This window comes from Clarias gariepinus, chromosome 16, assembly GCF_024256425.1.
Source record: "Clarias gariepinus isolate MV-2021 ecotype Netherlands chromosome 16, CGAR_prim_01v2, whole genome shotgun sequence".
Taxonomy (NCBI): domain Eukaryota; kingdom Metazoa; phylum Chordata; class Actinopteri; order Siluriformes; family Clariidae; genus Clarias; species Clarias gariepinus.
In genome coordinates this window covers 19,327,268-19,339,774 of record NC_071115.1, presented here as the reverse complement: position 1 = coordinate 19,339,774, position 12,507 = coordinate 19,327,268, and the positions used below count along the sequence as shown (strand labels likewise).

Below are 12,507 nucleotides of genomic sequence, written 5' to 3'. Positions count from 1 at the left end.
AGGCAAACAGTGTCTGCATAATTATGTACAAAATCATTCAGTATTTCCATATATAACTTAAAAATTAATAAATAAATAACATTACAGGAGAAAATATGCTTGGCTGCAAAGAAAAAAATATAGTACAAGACAGACCAGTTTTCAGATAGAAACAAAAAACCTAATGTACGCTCCTGGGATCTGCAGAAGCGCAGTGTGACAAAGTTACCCAGAAGAACTCATATTCTCCAGCAAGCTCAGTAAAACCTAACAGCTGTTTTTCTTATAAAACTGCACAAATCTCTGTCTAAAACTCCTAATTTTAAGCGATGAGTTTTCTGTTTTGTTTTGTTTATTTCACTTTATAGAAGTTTCTTTTGCAGAAATGTTTTCAAAAGCATCTTTTGCTTATGGCATATTTTTGGATGTGCCCACGACTTTTTCACAGTACTGTAAGTAAAATAGTTGTTAGGTTTTTACTGAGCATGCTGGAGAATATGACTTTATTTTTTCGTTACAGCCATGCATATACAGTATTCTCCTATAATGTTATTTATTTATTCATTTTTAAGTTATATATGGAAATACGTTGTACATAATTATGCAGACATGATAAACATAAATAACAAAATTGATACAGCATATAATATGCTGCCTAAAACTTTTGCACGGAACTATATATACATATATACAACAAACTAGTGGGTGTAGGGTTACATCATGAATCTTACATACAGTTTTTGCCAGTAATCATATCCGTTCGTCTGTTTCTATTGATCTGAAACATGAGGAAGCATTTGCACGCAGAACACAGGGATTGGCCAGAAATGAATTTAATTTCCACAGACGCTTACTAAGGTAATTAGAGATCAGCTCTACTGATGAAGCAACCGAGGAAGACTGAGTGCCATGGCTCTGTGCTCTGCATGAAAACACATGGCTTTTATTATGCTTGAGATGCAAACACAAGGCAGCACAAAACCTTCAGTCCATGAGATCTTGGTAAAGAAGAGACAGAAAAAAACTAAAAGGATAAAATGATGTTTTGATTGTTAATGCAATAGGAATGAGGCACCCAGACTGACCTGTGGATTGGAAGACTCCTGGGTTGCACTGACAGTATCGAGACGCAAAGGCCTCCATCATTCTATCGATCTTCTGCGCCTCGCCTGGCAGCCTGAAGCTCCACAGGAATTGCCTGCACAGAAACAGAAATGTGTGGGTGGTTCAACCAGACAGAGCATCAATGCAGAGGATGCGTGAGGAGCATGGTCTAAGAAACAAACCCTCAGGTGACGCTCAAAGATCTAAACCTATTGGAGCTGCAATGGAGCACAACCAACCCAAAGCACAGCACTGAAGACGCCAAATCTAAACAAAACTAACACAAACTTGCAAGCCAGCTAAATCTAGATAACAACAAAGAGATTCTAACTCTTGGCGAAAAAGAAGACGATAGATGGTGAATAGAGATTGAATTGTCTTTCAGGGATGAAAAAAAACCTGAAGTTTGTTTTAAAAAGATCTCCAAGAAGATCTGCATGTCTTTGGACAGTGGGAGGAGACCGAAGTATCTGGAGGGAACTCACCGGGCACAGGGAGAACATGAAAACCCCACACAGAAAGGAGGTGGGAATCAAAACCCGACCCTGGAGGTGCAAGGTGACGGCGCTAACCACAAAGGCCACCGTGCCACTAATGATGGATATGTCTCCAGGGCGGGGAGGACCTGTCGCCCGATGTGATGGATGTCATGTGGATGGACCCATTTACTAATTATTACTAAGGTATTGTATTGTACCACTGTGTAAAAGACTAAGGCTAAAACACTGGTACTATTTTCACGTTTATTCTGGTTAACATCAAATGAAAAAAAAAAAAGAAGAATTTACATGATTCGATTATATACTATTAGATTATATCAGGTAGCTAACAAATATTTAGAATAAAATCTATGTGTGGAAAAAAGTTTTACTTAAGCATTTGAAAACATGAAATCCTAAACCAAGTGGATTTGAGCTGGAGGACGCGCAGAACTGACCCACCTTAACGCTTGGACAAGATTGAGGTCTGCGAATTCATGGAGTTCCACGAAGGCCTGGAGCACTTTAATGTTGAAGTCATCCCTGTAAAAAAAATGTAAATAAAAATATATATATTTTTCAATACAGATCAGCACTATTGCCAAGATTTTTAAGTTATTGTTATAGAGAACTGGGGATTTACACTGGCTCAGAGCCAAACCGCTGCATGGAATAATAATCAGGCTTTTTGTCCATTTAAGTTACAAAGCTTTTTGTTTTGACAGACACGTCCCTAGAGGTGTCCCATTTACTATGGAGAGATAAGAAACATGTGGCGCTGGTACTTTTTTTTTTTTTTTTTTTACACCGCCGTACAGTTTGGTGGCCATTCTGCACCATAATAATCACAACACCGATTTCCGGAGGATTTATGCCATGCTTAGAAGCACCAGGCACCAGCCTCTGCCAGACGGGGCAGACAAAAGTGAAACAAGGTCTTACCGTTCCCCTAAGTAATCCCCAATGACTGTTTTGTTTAGCCCCTCCCCTTTGTACAGGAATTGGGCTATGTCTTCAGGGGTGTGTTGCAGGAGGTCATTCTCCAAAAGAAACTGGATCCCCTAAAATTAAAACACAAGTTATGTACTAAACCTTAAACTTAACTAAAGCAAGCAAACCTAGAAATCTAGACTCCACTACAGTTATTCCGAATCTCATATTTATAGTATACATGACCTATTAAAATGTATTCATTATTTATTATGTAATGTTGATATTGTAATATAAACAACGTAGGTATTTATTGTTTATTAATTAAGACTTGCTTTTTTGGGGTCCATGTTGAATTTCTTTCTTCCCATGGCAATCTGTTTGTTTCTTTGTGTGGTTTTGCTGTGGAAAGAGAACAAAACAACCGCAAAGCAATTACGTCTTGGTGCTGTCCTCAACCGATTTTTTTTCCTTAAAGAAGTGGCAAGTAAGCTAACAGTAAATCAGGAATACTTCATGATTAAAAATCTTTTGCCTAGACGAGTACAAGCCAATGAAATATTCATGATAACAGATGTTTTACAAAATGAATAGCATTTGAATAATTCATGCAAATTGGCGTTTTGCATACGTTGGTTTGTGATGTGTAAGTCTGAGTAAAGATCTTTAGTAAACCATTTTTTTACTGACATACATTAAAAAGCCACAATTCGTTGATGATAAAACAAGAACAACATAAAAACTGGTTTGCATGCATGTGTGAGAGAGAGAATAAAGAACAAGCCAAAAGCCTAAATATTTGTGGTATATTTAGAAACTACTCATAGTCACACTTTTTTTGTGTGTGTGGGTGACGTGTTATAGCTCAAATTAACACCTTACAATGTTTAGCTGGCTGATAAACCTGTATTAACATAACTATTTAAAGAAAAATAGTTAATGATTAGCTTCTTTTCCCAAATCAACATAGTTTCAACATATCACTTAAAAAATGCATTTATTTGTTTGTTTGTTTATTTATTTAAGTTTTTTTAATCTGATCCTTCCTTAACTTATTCATCATCTTTATTCTATATACAGGGTAGCAGGGGGCCTGGAGCCGATCCCAGGAGACTTAGGGCATGAGGCATGGTGAGAGAACATGCAAACTCCATGCACACGGACCCGAGAAGGGAATTGAACCCGGAGACTAAAGGTGCAAGGCGACAGCGCTAACCACTAAGCCACCGCGCCTAAATCCAATTAACCCCCCAAAAATGAAAAAAAAAAAAAAGTGGTATATAAAGATCACATTCCATTTATGTAGACCGAAATCTTTACATTTATGACCTAATCTTATATATGCATAAATGTATAAATATTAAATACTGCACAAATTATAGGAATTTAATTGATTACTTTTCAACAGCAGGTTATTAACCCTTAAGGGTGTTTTTTTGGACAGGTATGTTTGAATGAATATTTCCAGGCTTCTAGAATGTACAGTATAGAGCGTCAGATCCTTTTTTCACAATCAAGGCAATATGACGAAATAATTAAAAATGCTTATATTTTATTTTATAATATTTATATTAACATGATTGAGCAAAAAAAAAAAAAAAAAAGAAGTTGGTCACATAGGCAAAGTAGTACTATAGACAAACATGATTATATATTTTCATTGTTCTTTTCTATTGTAAACAAAAAGGAAAAAATTATAATAAAAATATTTTGTGTGCTCTACATTTTTGCGACGTTAAATGTTTTAAAAGTAATAAAATCATCGGTTCTACATGGCATATCTAAAAACCCAAATGCACTGTTTAGATGCAGGACTGCAATAAAAGGAAGTCGTTGTTGTTGTTTTTAAACTGGTCATTGACCAATGTCGTGTTCCCAGCACGGAGCTGTGCCACTCCGTTTTTAATGGTTAACTTGAAGTAGTTCTGTCATGTTGACTACATATGTACACATATGGCCTTTCCTGATTTTTATTGCTTTCTACATTATAAAGCAATGCTGAAGGCATCCCAAATATGCAAAAATCTCATTTTGAGATGTATCCGCTACTCATTTCTAAATGAACTTCTCCTCTGCAGCAGAAGTACGTTTTGGTCTTGTTTTTCTGGGACGGTCAGTTTCATCATGGTGCCATGACATCATACCCAGATGTTCTTTTTTAAACATCCTATTCCAGATTCCAAATTCCTCCCATTTGCTGCTATAATGGTCCTAACCCTCCTGGGAAGGCTTTCCACTGGATTTTGCAGCGTGGCTGTGGGGATTTGTGCTCATTAGCCATAAAAAGAGGAGGTTTGGGTTACAATCAGCATCCCAATTCATTCCAAAATTGATCAGTTGGGTTGAGGTCAGGGCACAGTGCGAGTCAGGCCAATTCTTCCACTCCAACCGTTGGCAGACCATGTCTCTTTTATTACACATTGGCAGTGTCTTGGTGTTACACTGATTTATCTCCATCCCACCGCTCTGAGAGAACTCGTCAATCGGCTCTCAGTAGGCTCCCAGCTGCAGGGGGCTTCAGCATCACCCAGGAATCGAACTCGGGATCTCAGGATGATAGGGCGAGTTCGTTATGGCTGCGCCAACCTTTCATTCTTTCTGGCTGTTTTCCAGAATCCTGCCATAGTAAATATCGAACAGTAGATTCTCCCAGACTTCCCCCACACATTTGAGAGGCAACACACTCCAACAACCTGGCTTTCATCTCTTTTAATTTGTCGCATTTGCAGCTGTCCTGCTGCCACACAATGATGCAGTCGATCAGACAGACGACAGTTTCTGAATGCCCTGGGTTTACTGAACACATGCATGAAGACAGATTGCTGCATGTAAGACTGCTGAACAAATAAAGGGGGATCACCACAGCGGGCAGCTGCATACTGTCGCTGTGTTAGAGAGTTAATGCATGCTTGATGCAACAGACCTGGGGTGTGAAAGGCATTATATTTAAGGCCAGCGCTTTCTCCATGCCACACATTCTGTTTGACGATGTGCAGAAACAGACGCTGATGACACGTCTAGACTCACCTCTCTCCGACGCAGGTGAGCTGCTCGATTTCCGTCATCACTTCTGCGATCTCGAACTTCAACCTCTGTCGAAAAGAGCGTCATAGAATGAGCAAATTGCAAATTATTGCAAATTATTTCACAATATTAATTTCTTATAGCTTGCAAAGGAATGATCAAAAACGTTCAGCTCGTACGCTGCCTGTGCCGGCCGTTACCAAAGTACTTCCCCAGACAGAATGCTTTATCATATCAATGACTCTCTGTTAAAACTATTATAACTTGTTTAATTCCCTGTGAATGTATAGAACGTATTATAAGAACACATTCCTGAAAATAAAATGGTGATCACACGACACCTTTCGACCAATCAGATTTCAGAATTAACCAGCATTGTGGTCTAAGATATGATAAAATGCACATCAATTAAAACCGATTCATCAACTTGCAATGATCAAGAGAAGATATTACGCGAAGAAGTCATGCACATGTGATGAAGCAAAATGAGAGAGAAATCGCTATACAGTGTGCACTACTGTATACACAGTACATGGTCTATGGTGCAGGCGGAGACGGTGTCCTTACCTCAATGTCATCTAGAAGTTCTTTTTTCCTGCGCCGTATGTTTGTCAGCTCGTCCCTCTCATCTAAGGACAGATCCTCGGGTACTACAAGAAAATGCGAGTAAAGATGGTTATAAATAAATGCTTGAGGATTTGCTTTTTAGATGACAGAAATGTCGACATTTTCAAAAAATGTAATTCTTTACAGCACTAGACAGATTCAGTCCCCACTCACCCGAGCATGCACTCTTTGTTACGGAAAGATAATTTGCGAAATTGAACAGACTAGAACCTCTCGCAGAACTGAGAATCTCTAAGGTGGATATCATTTTAGACTTCACCCTAAGACATATAAACAATGGCAGCTCCTTTACATAGCAGGAGAACTCGCACACAAGCCTGCAACCTCAAAACATCTGAGTCACGAGGAAGTAGGTCACTTTTGCATTGCGTTGCAAGATAATGCGCACTCCTCCACTCTCGTATGCTGTGGACGCGAAACCCCCAGCTGAATCACTCTGCTAAGCTGCTTTGCAACCCGTCATCCAACAAATCCCAATCATCTTTCATCAATAGTACGTGCTCTATATTTAGCACCAAACAAAATACCAGAGACACGAGCCATTAGTTTCAAGATGGTGCGAACTCCGAACGCCTGGAGTGATGGATGTGTTACCGAGCTCTGTAGAAATGAACATCGCTCCGTCTCATGAGAGTGTGTGAGGACACTGAGGACGACGCGTTATCGTTTAACAGCAAGTCTTTGTGTTGAGGAAAAAGGCCAGAGGACACAAACGGGCACATAAGCTGCAATCGTCATGAACAGCCTGAGCAATGACCCCAACCCTCCTACGCTGCTGTAGAAAAAAAAATCACTCAATAAATAAAAGCCTTGAATTTCTGATTGTTAGGTCGCAGCGCTCAATGACAGGCACCCTACTGTATGTTTGAAAGGACGCACGGATAATTTAACATTGATGAGGCTTACATGCTGCACTGGTGGCGTGAAAGTTCGTCGCTGTTATCAAGGATGGACCGATGATTCATTCATTAGCTAGCTCCTTAAACAAATCAACGCAGCGATGTGAGGCCGATGCACATGTTTTGGTTGCACGGAAACGATATTGTCTAGGAATTTAATAATGTATGCTGAGTTAGTTATGTTTCTATGACCAAAAAAAAAATAAATTATATATAATATGATTCTATGACAAGCGGCACAGATACGTGCCGGCAAATGCCGATAAAAAAATTATTATACATATATATATATATATATATATATATATATATATATATATATATTGGTACAGTGTGTATATATATAATTTTTTTATTTTATTTTATTATAATATATTTAAATTATTTATTTGTATTTTATTTATTTATTTATTTAATTGGCATTTGTCGGCACGTATCTGTGCCGCTTGAATTTAAAGGGTTTTAACAGAGGCAAAGGGAAACAAACGAGCATAAGATCATAACGCATCATGTTTGCACCAACATCAAAATGTCAGCAAGTTTCAGTTATAACAAGGAATTTGATGTCCTGACATTTTTTTAATAAAATAAAAGCGTTATGTTAGATTTCCATTATGTCAGTGTTTCCAAAAAAAATGCTGAATCTGAAAAGCAATACCATCTGTGCACTCCCGACACTACCATCGTCTCCTCGTTGAAGCGGAGTGCATTAGTGTTGAAAGACACAAATACATCAATATGCAGCTGAGCCTCCATATGCGTCAGAGAGTCGATGAATAACACCAACGAGAAACTGTCCTGTGTGGCCCAGTGTGGCAGCAAGAGACACTATGGCATCCACTGGCACCATAACTTCAACTCGCAGGCTGTATGAACAGATTATACACTGCATGCAAAACCTCATGCAAATCCTCTACTCTATCTCGGCCTGTCTGGCTTGTTTTACTCAAACCGAAGGAAAACGATTCACACAGTTCCTTCAAAAAAAAAAAAAAATGTTAAAGCCTCTATCTCTCTTTAACGCTGAGCCATGCTGACTAATCTGAGCAGCTCCTTTAACCATGTCTTGTGACTGCTTAGGCTCCTCAAAGCTTGCAAAAAGTGGCAAGAAAGCTACACAGACAGAAATCCTCATACTTGCATACTCATACTTAATTTTAAGCAGTGGAATACCAAAGCCCTTGCCACTGTTAGAAGCCCTAAAAAAAAGTCTGCCAAGTACTAACAAAGAACTCATTCACACTACTGTCTACAGTAACAGCAGCACGAACACTGTGTTGTTAAGCCACGGCACCGTCTGTTTAAAAAAAACACACACACACACGGCCACACATGACCAGTCATTCCAGAGCTGCGACCGAATGCAGGAAAAATGAAGGCATCCTGATATTTTCCAGAAACAACAGAGAGGATTGCATACTGCTCATACTTACTGTAGTAACAATGGCAACCCAAACATGGGCAATGCCTGCAAGCTTCATTATGGCTGAGCAGACCCAAACCTACAGTACCTGCACTACGCTCTTATCTGATTTGATAATCAAAGACGCCTCATATTTAGTCTTTCCGAAATCATAACAGCTTTGAAGCACAAAGTATTGTGTAACGCACTACATACCATGGCGCCCAATCCACGTCTGAGTTTCTTCGCACTGCATGGTAGATCCGTGCCCTGTTTTCTCGTACGAATGCGAGCCAGATTTTATTCTATTTATTTTTTTACCCCCACCAAAAACGCCCTGTCAACTTGTCCGTGTTCGTGCAGAGACTCCCAGACTCTGAAGGCATCGTTTGCATACCTGCAACTACGAGCAGGTTAAACCGGTCTGACTGTCCGCTGCCTTGAGGAAACATGGCCTACAGTCAAGTCCACTTCATGATGGAGGAAAAAAAGCCAAAACAAACGAAGGAAAAGCTCGCTATGAAGTCTTGATGAGCCACAAGCTAGTCATTAAAACACACTTAAAAGGCAGAAATACTTAGTTCAGCAATGCTACACTCCACACAATGTGGAACTGCAGGCTCTGTATCTTTATCAGCGCTATTGGTTTTCAGGCTTGGTTGCTCTTCTGGGACTTGTGCTGGTGATTTACTTATGATCTGTACTTTGATGGTCGAAACGGTTTTGCCAAACGTCATCACTCACTCACTATCCTGGACGGGGTGCCAATACAATCCTTCCTCTCAGCTCTAGTCACACCCCGCAGCACTGCACCACGTTCCCTCCGTTCCTCCAGCACTGCTCGGCTGGTCCCACCATCTCTCAGGGATCGAGGAAGATGTGCATCTAGACTCTTTTCTGTTCTGGCACCTAAGTGGTGGAATGAAGTTCTTGGGGTGGGATAAGAGCATCTTCCAAATGCCTGAATGTAAATCTAATCCATCTAAGGACATACACACATTACGTGCCAATTGGAAACAACACTTAGTCTAATCTGCATGTCTTTGGCCTGATGGAGAAAACCGGAGTACCTGGAGGAAACCCACCAAGCAAGGGGAGAACCTGCAAACAGACCCAGAGGCGGGAACCAAACCCAGACCCTGGAGGTGCCATCATGCCGCCCAAACGTTACCGATGATGCGAAATTGATCAAAAAGTATATTAACTAAAAAATTTTTTTTTCTTAAAAACAAATCAAAGCTGGATAAAATTGAACAAAAACAAAGTTTTCATTTTTAACATCATTAAAAAGGAGATGGACTGAGGAGCTGTGTTTATTTGGGAACTTAAAAGCTTCCTCATGTAGCTAGTTGAAAATGTGTCAAAAAGGTATAACAGAAATACTCAAAATTTTAAAGAAGAAAACCCTTTACTCGGTCACCGCATGGTTTCTCACGTGATAAATTTCTGTGGTACTTCATACGAGCCTATAACACCGTATGAAATCATGTGTGTGTCCTTCTGACCCGTAAAGTACCTCATGAAAAGACAGGAGGTTCCGACCTGTCACGGTTACTTCCTCACAAAGAAGACTGCACAGCTCATTAGTCTGTAGAAGTCATCTCCAACGGAAAATATTCCGCAAAAAAAAAAAAAATAATAATGTGGAAAACAATCTGGATTCCGTTCTTTAAATTAAATTCTCGAGACGTGTCACTGAATAAGAAGCCATGGCGCTCCAGAGGCCTTTCACAATTACACCTTTTAATGACTGTTTAAGTCCAATTAAACAACCTGGTCATTTTAAATAGCATTCTTAATCTTCTGCAGAACAAAATCCCTCATGTCCACATTGAGACATCACTTCCTCTCCCTCAGTGGGCAATAAGCCTGATTCAATGTCTGCAAACAATTTAGGGGAAAAAATACCTTAAAAACAAAAGCTTCCTCTTTATAGCCTACAAAACAAAATTATCCGAACCAGATGTGTACTGTTTAAATGTACCAATCCCAGATTTACGTAGTTTCGGGGACAGTGCTTACTTGTCCTTTTTTAATTAGTACCTGACAAGGGTTGCACTGAATTTCTCCTATAGTCATCTCAGTAATTTCCATCCCGTCTCACTGGCTGCCTCACGCTCTCCTCTCCATGTCCTGATGCTTCCTAAAATTCTGCCTCAGGGCCATTTAAATCCAATCACGCCAGCTGAATCATAATGCATTCTCACAAAAGCCTTCACATAAGGACAAACAAATAGATCATCTTGCTAAGCTAATGGCTCCCTGTGACTGTGGAGGCTGAAGTGGAAACTTTGAAACCATTGTTAACCAGACAGAACATTTCTCCATAAAGCTTCAGCCAACGTCTGGGTCTAATTGAAGAGCCAAAGCATGCTGGATCTCTAGTAGCCTCAAGCTCTGTTATTACTACCTCGACTTACAAGCATCTTTCCGATGAACTGCTTTACCCATGGACTCGTGCTTGCTTAAGGGGGGTGGGGTGGCGTCACGTGTGCTTTACCGAAGATGTCCTGTCTCTGATCCCCCTCACTGTCCCTCTGATGACTCACTCAGGAAATGAGTTTAGTGTCTGATTCCAGCCGACTGATAGACACAAACAGGCCTGTTTAGCTTGGCTCTGGCTCTCTTGACACCACATCTGGAAACGAACAACGAGAGACGGGGGATGGTCTCTTCCAAGTCTACGCTTTTTGTAGATGTGAGAGAAAGAGAGACCGCTTTGTTATGACTGAAATATGATTTCCTGTAGTATCAGTACTGGTGTAATGAAAACAGCACGTTTGGGATGCACGACACGTCATCATCCAGGAATACTGCAATCGAGAAGCCTATTGGTATATGGCTTTTAGCCATGCAGGCTGGCATAAGATTGTTGACTGCAAGTATTTTTACCAAAAAGATCAGCTAATTACAGTGCTCAGAACCTTAAGAAAGCCTGGATTTATATATAAGATGAATGAAATCATTCTAACCTTTCCCCAGTATGAGGGAAATAAAAACAGAAAGTGACAAGTTAAGCAATTTATTTTACTTCGCATACAATGCTTACGGCTTCAGTGCCGTATGTGGACTACACTAAGGGTCAATCATTAGTCACTTATCTTCTATACCACTTAGGGACTGGAGCCTGAAACCTCTCCTAGGAGACTTAGGGCACGAGGCTCGGCACACATTGGACGGGTGCCAATCCATCGCAGGGCACACACACGCACACCCACACACACTTTATACAACTTTGGAACACCAACTGACCTGATATGCAATTCTTTGGTCTGTGGGAGGAAACCAGAGCACCTGGAACAAAACCCAGCGAGCACTTGCGTCCAACTAAAGCAATTTTCAAGATGAGCATGGAACGTTTTACGGACCATTCCTTTACCTCGAAAAGAAAACAATATTACCACTTATTAATACAGTATTACCAATCTCATATGTGCAAAAATCTCCAAAGTGGTTTGAATTTTAAGCCATGAACAAATCCTAGCTATTGCAAAGCACACGCTAAAGACTTAATAATAGTAATATGCCAATTCTTTTTGAATACTGCTCTTTTCAGGTCAGTTTTAATTGTTACTTTAACGAATCAAGTCGAGAACTTCTGGGACCAACGCGTGTTCACCTCTATAGCAGGAAGAAGTGACCCACTTTTCCCCTGGGTTACACTAAAAGTAATTGTGAAAAGCCAGCTGTGTCAGGACTAATCCTTCAACCCTGTCTCTGTAAGACTTCATCCCACGGCTACATCGAATTTGGATAAAGTAAAACGAATTATTTCCTATTCTAGTCAATAGAAATCACTCCGCTTCAGTGTAGTTTAATGAAAAATGGCTAACATACTTTTTGGGAACATTCTGATATTCTGATATATATTTATATTAGGATGACATGAGAAGCTAGAAATGAGACAAGCCGCTACAGATTTATCTAATATATAGTACAGTACATTATGAGATATGAACAAGCTGTCATGGTATGAAAAGTTTCATTTTTAAATGTTTGACCCTGATATCCGGGATAGAAGAGTTGCACTAATGTGTTAGCAGGCTGGATTAGGAAGGGGAGT

The 12,507-nt window shown here is 39.9% G+C and overlaps 1 protein-coding gene across 2 annotated transcripts in view; it reads right to left on the bottom strand.

Annotated features, from left to right (window-relative positions):
* The window catches only part of cyth3b (cytohesin 3b), a 39,086-nt gene that overhangs the window by 15,381 nt on the left and 11,198 nt on the right, over positions 1-12,507 (bottom strand). The window contains exons 1-7 of one of the 2 annotated variants that reach the window (XM_053514271.1): positions 8,661-8,763; positions 6,084-6,166; positions 5,520-5,584; positions 2,828-2,894; positions 2,505-2,623; positions 2,025-2,105; positions 1,065-1,177 (exon numbers count right to left, since the gene is read on the bottom strand). In XM_053514271.1, coding sequence (XP_053370246.1) covers positions 1,065-1,177; positions 2,025-2,105; positions 2,505-2,623; positions 2,828-2,894; positions 5,520-5,584; positions 6,084-6,166; positions 8,661-8,700 — 568 coding nt within the window. In that variant the 5' untranslated portion in view covers positions 8,701-8,763. Of the gene's footprint in view, positions 1-1,064; positions 1,178-2,024; positions 2,106-2,504; positions 2,624-2,827; positions 2,895-5,519; positions 5,585-6,083; positions 6,167-8,660; positions 8,764-12,507 lie in introns of those variants that run through there. The other variant, XM_053514270.1, reaches the window with a different exon arrangement.